This window comes from Actinia tenebrosa, unplaced genomic scaffold, assembly GCF_029948245.1.
Source record: "Actinia tenebrosa isolate PJP-AT-01 unplaced genomic scaffold, QUT_ActTen_1.0 PGA_scaffold2__45_contigs__length_23673736, whole genome shotgun sequence".
Classification (NCBI taxonomy): Eukaryota; Metazoa; Cnidaria; class Anthozoa; order Actiniaria; family Actiniidae; genus Actinia; species Actinia tenebrosa.
The window spans coordinates 3,148,679-3,162,552 of NW_028292579.1; the positions used below are offsets into that span (position 1 = coordinate 3,148,679).

At 37.8% G+C, this 13,874-nt stretch overlaps 1 protein-coding gene across 2 annotated transcripts in view; it reads left to right on the forward strand.

The window, feature by feature from the left end:
• The window catches only part of LOC116287750 (scavenger receptor cysteine-rich type 1 protein M130), a 15,912-nt gene continuing 2,038 nt past the window's right edge, over positions 1 to 13,874 (forward strand). The window contains exons 1-14 of one of the 2 annotated variants that reach the window (XM_089034359.1): positions 1 to 178; positions 1,991 to 2,305; positions 2,889 to 3,212; positions 4,809 to 5,138; positions 6,107 to 6,433; positions 6,516 to 6,845; positions 8,369 to 8,698; positions 9,149 to 9,475; positions 9,577 to 9,891; positions 10,525 to 10,630; positions 11,266 to 11,536; positions 11,626 to 11,692; positions 11,876 to 12,025; positions 12,201 to 13,232. In XM_089034359.1, coding sequence (XP_088890485.1) covers positions 121 to 178; positions 1,991 to 2,305; positions 2,889 to 3,212; positions 4,809 to 5,138; positions 6,107 to 6,433; positions 6,516 to 6,845; positions 8,369 to 8,698; positions 9,149 to 9,475; positions 9,577 to 9,891; positions 10,525 to 10,630; positions 11,266 to 11,536; positions 11,626 to 11,692; positions 11,876 to 12,025; positions 12,201 to 13,232 — 4,282 coding nt within the window. In that variant the 5' untranslated portion in view covers positions 1 to 120. The remainder of the gene's footprint in view (positions 179 to 1,990; positions 2,306 to 2,888; positions 3,213 to 4,808; positions 5,139 to 6,106; positions 6,434 to 6,515; positions 6,846 to 8,368; positions 8,699 to 9,148; positions 9,476 to 9,576; positions 9,892 to 10,524; positions 10,631 to 11,265; positions 11,537 to 11,625; positions 11,693 to 11,875; positions 12,026 to 12,200; positions 13,233 to 13,874) is intronic. The other variant, XM_089034360.1, reaches the window with a different exon arrangement.

Sequence of the window (13,874 nt, forward strand, 5' to 3'; positions counted from 1 at the left end):
GCTGAGGGCAAGAGGCCAGTTACAAAAGCGTCTGGTTGTAAAATTAAAGATTATATTACAACAACAGGTACGAAATATTTGCCAAATGTGTTCATAGTATCACTACTGCAGCTGACCGCCATGGGAAGAAAGGCACTTTGTTTGCAGTTTCTTTTGTTTTGGATAACCTTGCACACTGGTAAGTCTTTTTTTCTTCTTCTATTCTTAGTGTCTTATATAAGTCTTATCTTGAAAGAAAATCTTCTGAATTCGTTTTCCGTGAGAACAAAGGATTTTGGTGTTTACTTTAAGTAATCTTCCTTGCTTTAATCATACGATCGTAAGGAAAATAATCATTATAACTTATTATAACGCTCAAAAAAGTATCAAGCGGCAAAATTCAGTCTGGAAAGACGCAGCCCAAACTACTAGTTATCACTAAATATTTTATATACTTAAATGTTCTCAGATAATTGTACATCACTTCATGACTAACGTCCGAAATCCAAATGTCGAAAAAACATTCAGTTGCAGTCTCTTCATTTAGCAATAGCTGTATACTGTAGTGAATGGGCGGTGAATAGATTTGTCCAATGGTAATATAGAAAAGGTCTGATAATGCTAGCGAAACAGCACCTCACTATTGCTTCTAAAGGTGCACTTCAGGGGGGGGGGGGGGGGAGGAACAATCTTCATGTCACTCATATTACTCAAAATCTGCAAAAACCAGTCAAATTATTAGGAGAAAAATATACCTGAAGTACTTTGATGTCACCATGGTACAGTATACACAATATGCTACGAATGTTTTGTAAGAAAGAGTTGGAGTAAGGTATATGGAATTCAGATAACAATGCTGTAGCTCGCCTTCATCGTGCCAATTGTCATGTATTCTGGGACTACGTAAAATTCATAATTCAAATTCCTGGCAAGTAAATCGGCTAGGAATGCGTCGCTCTCGTTGTGCTATTATCCCGTTTCCTGAAAGACAAAAAACAAAAAACAAACAAACAAACAAACAAACATAAACAAAAAATCCTTTGTATCGCGAAAACTAGAAAACTACTAGTAATAAAACACCACGGGAAATATAAAACAAGATGAAGTACTTTGATATCACCCCCAAAACAGTGTCCAAACTAATTTTCTAAAGCTCTAGAGTACCAAAGAGCTAATGTCAAAGTTCAGATAACAATGCCGTAAAAAAAGAGACTAAATTAGTATTAGTCGTCTGAAATTTTGATTTGGCTATTCAAAGCATGTATTCTTTGCTGTAAGAGACGAAGGTTAGTAGTGCTAACCAATGGAAAATAGTGCTTCGATTATATTTAGTTCGTCAGAGACTATAGATATAGAGTGGACGACCTTGAATTCGCTGTATGTGCGAGACTTCAAGGAATCTATTCATTTCTACTTGCGTCATTTCAGTCGTGAATATTAATTAGCACGATAGGGAACAGAAATAAGTTTATATCGGGGAAGAATGTTTGAGTTTATATTATCTTTATTGTTTTGTCGTTATTATGTTTTTAGTAACATTCGAATGAAAATAATATTCTGCAAGGGCAATCGATGCCTCGTTTAGCATTGCTTCATGAAACAATCAATTATTCAATGATCAGAATAAAGACAAGCCGACTGATATTTCTAAGCGAATTTGTAGAAAAAGCTCGGCTTGGTTGCGCGAGTAAATGTATTCCTTTCTGAGTGAAATAATTTCCCTTCTTCAGCCGAGTTTGCCTAACATTGCAAACTTCTTCAGCTGTACTAAGTCCTTGCGCGATACAGCAACCCAGTGCACGTGAACACCTACAAGGCGTCTTGCTATTACTATTTTTTTTTTTTTAATAGCGGCCTGAACATCTGCATTGAAGCCGAGAAATATTGTTATGGATGGGACTTCAATACTAGCTTACCGGAATACATTTATTATTCTCTCAGCAAGTATATCAGTTATAAAATGTGCTAAATTTTGAAAATGAATTCAACTTCTTTTGCATGTGTCCAAAAGGTACTGCGTCCGTTACAGTACGTCTTAATGGTACCAACTCCTCATCTGAGGGGCGGGTGGAGGTGCAGTACCTTGGCGTATGGGGTACTATCTGTGATGACAACTGGTCTATAGACAACGCTCATGTAGTATGTAGGATGCTTGGTTTTGCAAGAGCATTTATAACCAAGAGATTTGGACCAGGAACCGGGCAGATTTGGCTGGATGACGTATCGTGTAAAGGAACAGAGACGTCTATTGACAAATGCCGTCATAGTGGATGGGGAAACCATGACTGCCATCACACAGAAGACGTTGGTGTTGTGTGCACTAACGGTGAGTAAGATATTGAAACTGAAACATTGGAAGTGTGAGAGAGAATGAAGATAAGACTTGAACTGAAAAATGGAGTTATTTTTAGACTTTTTTATGCAATTTGATGCACCACTAAGTCGTTTTTGGTAAAAAAGATTTAAAAAATAATTTATATACATTTGTAACTTATCATTTGTGTCACTTTATTTATTGGTTAGAGCATCGCAGCTGGGTTTCACTGACAAACGTACAAACGGAACGTTAACCATAGACTATTTCTATAGCTAGTACTTTAATTGTTTTAACCAATCGTTTTTACAGCCGCTTCGAAAGCCAAGACGCCCGAATGCCCCACGCTCGCATAGCTCTGTTCTAAGTACGCCGCAACCTCTCCCTTGGGATCTACACGGGTTCTAAGACAGACAACTCTAAATGGATTTTCGAAAAGAACGTTTATTAACCGGACTTTTAATAAAATGTATACTTTTATGCAAGATATTGTAAAGTCCGGGGAAAATTTGAGGTAGCGCGTATAGAGTCTATAGGAGACCAAATCCCCTTCCGATAGCAGTCAGTGCATGACCTTCCTTACGTCATTTCGTAGGCACCCCTAACATCACTGTTCGAATGGCTAATAGCAGTCTTCCACATGCTGCTCAAATAGAAATACGTTATCATGGAGTATGGAAACCGTTATGTGATGATTATTGGTCTTTACAAGATGCTCATGTCGTGTGTAGAATGTTCAATTACACCGATGGTGCTGCTTTTGCTGTTCGAGGATACCAGGGTACAACTGGTGATGCATGGGATACACAGATCAGCTGCAGTGGAACCGAAACGTCTATTGACAAGTGTAAAATTCAACATTGGGGTGAGAGTGGTTGTTCAAGTGATCACAGAGCTGGTGTTGTCTGCCTTAGTAAAGGTATAGCTTTCAAGCGTGCTATGAAAAATTAGTTTTAAGAACAAAAAATAAAATAGATAACGAAAACTGAAACAAACTGAAACAAATGTAAATATACGTTATTATTAATATAGTATATAACTACCATTATCGTCGAAGAAGTGCGACCCGCAAAGTTTGATGTGTCGCTTGCCGACCAGCATTCTGACAACCATAATCAAAGAACCGAAATAAAAAAATATGTTGAGGGACATATTTAACTGAATTAAAGATTTTAATCCTTTAAAATCTTTACATTTAATCCAGTCCTATACTTCCATACATTTTTTTCGTTTTAGCATGCAGTTATTCGATCGATGTTTGTTGAAATGCTAGTCGACGGCGAACGAGACATCAAATTTGGAAAGTCGCACTTGACGATAATGGTAGTAAGAAAAAAGGACGTTTTTTTAAGAAAGAGAGAAAGAAAGAGAGAAAAAAAAAAAAAGAAAGAAAGAAAGAAAGAAAGAAAGAAAGAAAGAAAGAATGAATGAATGAATGAATGAATGAATGAATGAATGAATGAATGAATGAGTCACTTTTATTTAAACACGGTAGTTCTATAAGTTAAAAAACCTTTTTAAATGAAAGCCGTATATAATATGAAAGTTACTTACATTGGAATAATTAAAATAACATCGAGATTTATAAGGGTTATTTTCCGAACATTTTGAGAAAAGATCGCTAATGTATGTAGGTACAACATGGTTAACTGAATTATGCATTAATAAACACAAGTGATTATCTCTTCGAGATGCCAAATCATCCCAATTTAGGAAATTCAATACATCCTTGGATTTAACATCATAACCTTGAAAAGTTATTATTCGGCCAGCACGGTTCTGCATTTTTTGTAATTCAATGACGAGACCTTTGTTTAAATTGCCCCACAACTCCCCACAACGCGTCACAGCAGTCAAAAACAGGCTGTATAAGAGTGTTATATAGCAATTTAAGAACGAGAATTAACTTAAGAATTAATGAAGGAAGGAAGGAAGGAAAGAAGGAAGAGATAGAAACGCTATATTTAGGATAAAATAGTTGCATTGCTATATTTAGAACAGTACAACGTGGCATATTGCATCGAAAGAAAGAAAGAAAAGAAGGAAGGAAGGAAGGAAGGAAGGAAGGAACAGAGAAAGAAAGTAAGAGGTAAAAACGTTATATTTAGGATAAAATAGTTGCATTGATATATTTAGAACAGTACAGCTTGGCATATTGCATCGTCAGTTCTCGCAACTAAAATACAATGTAAGCTCAAAAACACTACTGATCAAGAAACTTCTTCAAAGGACTTTGAGATCTATAGAAGAGACAATAAGGCCGTTGTCGATATAAATCAAAACCATCTGAAACAAGATAATACAAAGTAAATTAGATTCCTTACCATATAGCCCATTTGTTCAAAGCCAAATAATATATAAATAAATAATACCTGAAGAGTTGATCTTTGGCTTAGCACTAATAGGGCTTTGATGCCTGAGCAACTGGTCCCAGAGGCAGATAGGAACGTGGCTTGCCATAGCGAAAGCCTATTTTTTTAGTCAACATTTAACAACCTTTCAATGTTATTATTAGGAACATTTTCTGATGTAGCTGTTCGCCTCGCTAATGGAAGCACCCCAAACCAAGGCCGAGTAGAGGTTCGATATTACGGAGTCTGGGGCACAGTATGCGATGATTACTGGGGAATAAGTAATGCTCACGTGATCTGTCACATGCTGAATTACAGCAAAGCTTTGACAACAGGCACAGCAAGTAAACCATGGAGTGGTCCTATATTACTGGATAATGTCTTATGTAGTGGGTTTGAAGATTCAATTGAGAACTGCTGGAAACGAAGTGTAGGTCAACATGACTGTTACCATGGTGAAGATGTTGTAGTGGCATGTGAATACGGACCAAGAGGTAAGCATATCAGTCAGCAATGTTATAATCTATCAGCAATTGATTTGCAACTCTTCGGCCCTCGGTCTTGAAAAAAAAAGATAAATATATGCGATTTTCTCGCAAAAACATTTTCTTGTTGAAAACGAGACGCCCTCAAGAACAGATATGAGGTTTTACTTAAGTTTAAAAGCAAACTGAAGCCGCTGCAAAGGACCACAGAGCAGCGGAAGATATGTAGCTCGTAGTTAAATCCTATCAAGAAATCGAGGAAGTTTTTTTCCCCCAGCTCCTTCAAGAGCGATTAAGCGATATAATAAGTAAATAAATGAATAAAGAAAGAAAGAAAGATAGAAAGAAACAAAGAAAGAAAGAAACCAATAAACAAAGAAAGAAAGAAAGAATACATCCATCCATCCATCCACTCATCCATCCATTTATCCATTTATCCATTTATCCATCCATCCATCCATCCATCCATCCATCCATCCATCCATCCATCCATCCATCCATCCATCCGTCCGTCCGTCCGTCCATCCGTCCGTCCGTCCGTCCGTCCGTCCGTCCGTCCGTCCGTCCATCCATCCATCCATTTATATATATTAGTACATTTATTCATTTCTTTTTATTGGCATAGCCATATTATGTGGGGCTTGATGCTTAAACATTATAATTGCGTTACCTCAATTGCCCCTAATATCGATCGCCATAATCAAAGATTTGCAGTCATGACCTACATATTAAGAAAATTAAGAGGTAAACATGATTTGCTAAGTTTTAAAAGACCACGTTTTTTATTTATTTTGATTACCATTGTATCACATGACTTCAATTAAGATAGACTATAAGTTTTAGAGTATGTATTAATAATGCGATTGTACGTATAGCATGCAAATCTCAAATATTCCAAAAAGGCACAAAACAATTTCCCTGATTGCAATATCAATCTTGTATGACAAACATGTGATACTTTTACTGTTTTTCCCCAGCTTATCCAGATATCAATGTTCGATTGGTTAACGACAGCAGTTTTGCCCACGCTGGTCAGATACAAATGCGGTATTATGGCGTATGGAAGCCTGTTTGTGATGGGTATTGGACTAAAAGAGAAGCTAATGTTGCATGTAGAATGCTGGGATACAGTCAAGGTACTGCGCTTCCTGTTCGAGGATACCAAAATACAACTGGCGATGCATGGGGTACATTTATGATTTGCAATGGCACCGAGATGTCTATTGATAAATGTACACATATATATTGGGAACAGAATAACTGTCACAATGACCACAGAGCTGGTGTTGTTTGCCACACTTCAGGTACAAATACACGCCTGTAAACCCAAGATAGTCTAATTAGATTAATCTTAATAATAATAACCAATTATGTTTACTTTCCAAGGCCAAGATCCAAACGTAGCTGTTCGTCTGGTGGATGGAAACGCACCAAATCAAGGCCGAGTAGAGGTTCGATATTATGGATTCTGGGGCACAGTTTGCGATGATTTCTGGGGCATGAGTAATGCCCACGTGGTCTGTCGTATGTTGAACTACAGCAAAGCATTATGGACAGGAGGTGCTAAAGTCAAAGGGAGTGGTCCTATTTTACTGGACAACGTCTATTGTAGTGGATATGAAAATTCTCTTAAGAGCTGCTGGAATGTAGGTTGGGGTGAACACAACTGTGGTCATTATGAAGATGTCGGTGTTACTTGTGCAAACGAGACAAAAGGTAAGAAACAACTTTTCAACTTAACAACAAAGACTATCAAGGGAATGTGATTCGTATACAATACTTACCTCATTGTTTATTACAATTTATACTTACTTTGATAAAGTAAGCTAACTAAAAAACTAGAATGCAAAGACCGACAAAGCTACTAGATTATGGGTAAATAATTTCGACAAGTTTCGGTCGCTTGATTATGATGCACTTGGGATCATTTACCAGCCACAGTTGCATTTTTTCTGAGTATTATTAAACTGAATTGTATCAATAGCCTTTACTGGTTGGATATGAGATCGGTTATGTCGGAAATGCTTATCAAATTGTTGGCGACTAGCTTTATTGACCTATGTCATAGTGATTCGTGCAAAATATCACGCCACCAGCTTTTTTCACGTTCTGATCACGTGCACTGATTTATATTCCATTCTTGTCACATGCGACCTGTATTCTGAACGTGAAATAAATTACAAATTTTTCCTGTCAGAGTACCTTTATATTTAGCTACTGTCAGGCGAGAGAGTTCGTTATATCGGCAAAATCCGTAGATATAGAACAATATACTTTTAGACTTTAATATAGAGTTTCTCGCACGCTGTGATTGGTCGAGCGACCAGTCATTCTGAGACGATAATCACTGCTCGAGTGGCGATAATGACGTTTGCCAAAGTTTGCCAGAGCGGAAGTCTTTTCTCTGATATACAAGTCTAAAATTGTACTAAAACAATTATTCACCTCATGCTCAGTATATGGCCTTGGTAAATATTCCCCGAGAATCAACTTGGCAAATGATCATTTAACAAATAATTCATGTGTATTTACTACGCGATATCTCGGAATCAAACCGTCCTTTGACAAACTCGTGGATACTAATGGCAGTTTTCAGAGATTGGGTTTCCTGTGCTTTTCTTATTCTTGTTGACATTCCAAGGAATGAAAGTAGTTCTTTCGAAAGGTACTTATATTTGTCTATTAATTTCTACTTTGTTTAGTTCTTTTTGTTTTGTTGAGTTTTGATTCAAATCCTGTAACAAATTCAATTTTTGAGCAAGAGCCAGCCGAAGCGTTTACGAAGACTACAAAAGACGACTTGGATATTGATTGCTTTGCTTGTAGTTCTTTTAAGGAGAATCAGGCTTTTTGTAATGTTCCTGAAAAGCACTTTTTGCGATGAATCTTAAGATAAGATAAAATACAGTATATTTACTTATAAAATTCGCCTACTTCAAATGATCATTTTACTTATTGAAAGTCTTTTTTTCAAATTACGAGAAAAAAAAGTATTTCTTATTAAAGTCTTTCTTAATCATTTTTACTTCTTTTCGGTGAAATAATACACTGAATAAATTGATTACTCACAGTGGATAGAAATAGCTCTGTAGAAGCTAACTTTACCTGAATTTGAAACAAAAAGTTTAAGCTTAGTACATATATTATGATTTTAAATGAAATCTACCTTTATATACTGTTAAACTAAAAAGTGCCGTGTTTGTTATATGAAAATATATATTTTTATATTGACATTCAAGCCCAAGGTCCAAACATTGCTGTTCGCCTGGTAAATGGAAGCAGCACACACGAAGGGCGAGTAGAAATTCGATATTATGGAATTTGGGGTACAGTCTGTGATGATCGTTGGGGAAGAGCAGATGCTCACGTGGTCTGTCGTATGCTGAACTACAGCAAAGCATTATTGGCAGGAACAGCTAAGATCAGGGGGAGTGGTCCTATTGCACTAGACGAAGTACAGTGTCGAGGAAGTGAGAAGTCAATAGAACATTGCCCCAAAGATAAATGGGGATGGCACAATTGCCTTCATTCTGAAGATGCAGGAGTAAAGTGTGGAACGTTATCGAAAGGTTTGTTCCATAATCATAATCATAGTATTGCACAAACTCAAATTCAAGTAAAAGTGTTGATACCAGTTTCATGACATTTAATTGAAAGATATGCACAGTTGTTCCTAATTTCTCTAAAATCTAGACGATTAATTCCGAGTTTGAAATCGTCAGAATCCTGTGCAATCGATAAAAATCGATATCCGAACTAGTTTCAGCAATTAACATTACCGTTTACATCGATTGTAAAGATTAAACGATTATTTTTTAATTAAAAATTATTTTTTCGCTACAGAATAATATCGATTTCCGATAATCGATAACAGTCGGTAATAACTAACTAATTGTATCGATTTCCGATACAATTAGTTAGTTATTACCGACTGTTATCGATTGCTCTCGATTAACGGATTTATCAATTGCACAAACCGGGCAGTTTAGTAAGTTAATGGAAACGAATCTATTTTGTAGAGGAAAAAGAAGTTACTGCTCGTCTTATTGGAACCGACTATATGCACATGGGAATCGTAGAAGTAAACTACAACGGGACCTGGAGACCAGTATGTGATGATACCTGGGATATATTAGACGCTCACGTGGTCTGTAGAATGCTTGGTTACAAAGCTGCGCTTTTGGGAATTAAAGGATATCGTGTACGGAAGGAAACTGGACTATGGATGGGAAATGTGGAATGTAGTGGCGACGAAAAACTGATCAGCGAATGTTATCATCGCGGATGGAACAACACCTGGTGCCCAGGGGAACACTATGCTGGTGTGATGTGTAATGTTACAAATAGTAAGCATCTTGTCTTGTTTTAAAGAGAAAATACTGTCTCATTTCAGATTAACAGATATACACAAACGCCTATATTTTCAATGCATTTATTTATTTTACAGAGTTCTCTCCAGTACAAGTTCATTTGGAAGAAGGAAGCTCGCCCAACTCTGGTCGTGTTGCTGTTCGTTACGGCAACGTATGGGGTACCATGTGTATAGACGAAATAGATATCAACGCTGCTAGAGTTTTGTGCCGTATGCTCGGTTACCCCGGATCACATTATACATATAACTTTAAACCTGGTAGTGGTGCTATTTGGCTGATGAACCTGGAGTGTGATGGAACAGAAAAGTCTATTGCTGACTGTCGTCATGGTTGGGGGAATGCAACCACATGCAGTCATGACCGTGATGTAGCCATCATGTGTAAAAAAGGTAGTCTATATTGGTCATGTCTAGTATCGGCATCATGTGTAAAAAAGGCAGTATAGAGGCTTTGCACCATCACGTGATGGCAGTCATGACAGGAGGTATAACAATAGAGTCTTTTCCCCCTGAGAAACTGAAGCCTTTCTAATGTAAATCAGATTAGACCAGAATCAATTGTTCCTGCCCCCTGTCATGGCTACCATCAAGTGATGATGCAAAGCCTCTATTGTCTATATTAGTTAGGCCTACCGTCACTCCCTTCCCCCCTTCCCCTGCTCCAAGAGCTATCATGGGTAAAGAAAGCTAATCTTGCCTATATTGGTCAGGTCTACAAACATCTCCTTTCCACCTGCACTAAGAGCCAACATATGTAAAAAAGGTAGTTGCAGACCTGACCAGTACAAAGAAGCGTTGCTTGTCTTGATGACTAGTTGTGTATTCATATTCTTATATTCATATCAGATGAGTTACTCAAGATGCCTTTATATTAGCCTTTATTTACGGGGAAAAAAAATTGCAAAGATATAAGAAGGAAAAAAAAAAGGCTTACAAATATGGCCTCATATTGTGTGACCATGACGTCGATTTACCCTACATTTGAATAATAGTTTCTAGAACTCTAGTTACTTTTACCTTCAGCTGACACTCCTAGATTCCAGATCAATGGAACCAACGCCATCTCAGAATCAACGGTGGTGATCTTGCTTAAAGAAAACCCGCCATTGATTGGAACACAACTGAAAAGGTAAGCTAATGCAAGATAAAGTCATATTAATATACGGATAACGACTATAACTGTTCCATTATTACTAATACTAATAATTGATCATAACGGACAGCTGCAACAGTCAGCATGTCAATTAGGCGTCCTTATCACTCACTACCATAGATCAATTATATTTCTCTTTGCCCTATACATTTTGCCAATCACAGGTAAATATCATTTTTTCTGGAAGCTGAGTATTTGGTATTTTTGGTTTTTCCTCGATAATCAATAGCTTTAACCGTCTGCAGAATGACATTCATAAATTGAAGTGCATTCTCTTAAGAACTATCTTCTCATAAATTATTGGTACACAAATACTAGAACTTAAGAGTAGAATTCAATGGTGTTCAAAGGTCCTTGTCTAGTGCTTCTCTTAGATCAGCGGTTCTTGCGGCTCCATCGCGCGAACTGACAGGGGAGATTTTAGGATTTATTCGAATTTTTAGGATAACAACTTTTCAAGGTATATTTACATACAAGTGCAATGAGCAATGTATCCAAGATTATTTCAGCAAAGTTCCAGCTCGAATGAAAGAGTTTTAATTTTGGAGCGATTTTCGTCCAAGTGCCCCTTTAAAGCTTAAAAGTTTTGAATTTGTTGGTGTTATTTTTAGTGTTTATCAAGTTGCTGTTGAAAAAAGAAACGTGGAGATGAACTTCCAATCCGATGGTCAGACAGAACCGTCTGCCTTTATTGATGACGTAAACGTAACCATGGAGACTAGTAAATTGAATAATAGTTACATCGCAGCGGAAATACTTGGTAATAGCTCAAGCTTAACGATTGGTGACTGTCAGTATTACCATGGTTACTACAACGCACCGTTAGAACCCGGATGTCAGTATAGAGTCTACGTAAGAGCTGTGACCAAGGCGATGGAAAGGGTACTACATATCTGATATATTATCATAAAACAGTCACATAATCTAACGGCACTCTAGAGCGATCATTTTTTTCTACTTTTTGTTCACAGAAACCGATTTATAGCGGCACAGCTTTCGTGGCTTTTACGACCAAGCGGAAAGCTATCCCTAGCAAAGGTAACGTAAGCAATATTGTAACATTTTCGATGAATCTATTACAAGAGATTATGAAATTCAGTTCTCAGTATACTAGAAAGAAAATTCAAGCAACCATAATGCATTTATTATGGACCATGATTTTCTCACTCAATCCTGAAGTCCAAAGCCACACAAAAAAATGTACCTCTTTTCACGAAACAGGCACGTCTGGCAGTACCAGCCTTGAAGCTGTTGTGATTGTTTTATCAGTCATCGTATGCATTCTTATTCTTATCGGTATTGGGCATTATGGTTGGTGTTACCTGAGGAAGAAGAAAGCTTCTCAGAAAAATAGCAGAACAGCACTGTCAGGTATATATAGACTTTGGTTATTGTTCACACTGAGGAAAAAAAAGAAGGAATTGAATGTCAACTATTAAGAAAAGCCGGGGGATGGGGGGGGGGGGGGGGGGGGTAGGAAGTAACTAATGCATTTAAAAAATGGTGAACAAACAGATATTTTATTCACTGGAAAAATTACCAACAGGAAATGACCCTTCCCCCCCACATTATCAGCGTTTGTCTTACCCAGCAACACGAACAGAGAACAATCCTTCTACACCACATTATCAGACCGTGTCTCACTCAGCAACAAGAGGTATCACAGATGGAGTCCAAAGTCAAACTAACAGACTTCCTGACACAGAGAACAATCCTTCTACTTCGCATTATCAGCCCTTGTCTTACCCAGCAACACGAAGAGAGAACAATCCTTCTACACCAAATTATCAGACCGTGTCTCACTCAGCAACACGAGGTAACACAGATGGAGTCCAAAGTCCTGACACAGAGAACAACCCTTCTACACCAAATTATCAGCCCTTGTCTCACCCAACAACACAAGGAGAGAACAACCCTTCTGCACCACATTATCATGCATTGTCTCACTCAGCAACACGAGGAGAGAACAACCCTTCTGCACCACATTATCATGCATTGTCTCACTCAGCAACACGAGGAGAGAACAACCCTTCTGCACCACATTATCATGCATTGTCTCACCCAGCAACACAAGGAGAGAACAACCCTTCTGCACCACATTATCAGCCCTTGTCTCACTCAGCAACACAAGGAGAGAACAACCCTTCTGCACCACATTATCATGCATTGTCTCATCCAGCAACACAAGGAGAGAACAACCCTTCTGCACCACATTATCAGCCATTGTCTCACTCAGCAACACAAGGAGAGAACAACCCTTCTGCACCACATTATCAGCCATTGTCTCATCCAGCAACACAAGGAGAGAACAACCCTTCTACACCACATTATCAGCCTTTGTCTCACTCAGCAACACAAGGAGAGAACAACCCTTCTGCACCATATTATCAGCCCTTGTCTCACTCAGCAACACAAGGAGAGAACAACCCTTCTGCACCACATTATCAGCCATTGTCTCACTCAGCAACACAAGGAGAGAACAACCCTTCTGTACCACACATTCAGCCTCTGTCACACTCTGTGGATCAGAAACAACCTGGTGAAATATTGAAGAAGATGTACAGAAAAAAATTGCCAGGTATGAAAGAAATCAAAAATTCAATAAAGAATTTGGGAAGAGAGAGAGGAAATAATTAAATATAACAGGAGGAAAGGGGCGTCTCTAGGCAAATATCCGGAACAGTGTTGTTTCCATTTGTGACGTCACGTTCCAGCCTTCTGATTATCAAAATAATGCCAATTTTGAAGGCAGATATGACGTATAGAAAACTCAAAATATTCTTATTACGACGACTTTCTGTCTTGATTTAACAAGTGTGATAAATGGACTATGATATTAAACTTTACAGGGCATCGTGGCGCGCTTATTTTGCTAGCTGAAAAAGAAATGCTGGTAAAATTATATTTTAGCTCACTGGCATCAGCCAATCCGAAACAAGGAAAATAAAATATATCCAGTCAATAAGGTGAGAGAAACCACTCAAATGTTAATTAACTTGACAATGTTTTTCGCTGGATTGCGTTTTTGCATCTCTCTCGGGCGTTGCTCACCAAATTACTGAATCAAAATGACAGCAGAATCAATAGAAGAGCGTCTAGAAGAGCAAAATTTGCAGTTATCAGAGCTAGGGGAAGAAAGTCTTAAGAAACTCGAAGAGGAATCGGTTGATAGTAATAACAGAGAGTGATAGATAATAGTGGAAGCAACACAGTTCTCAGC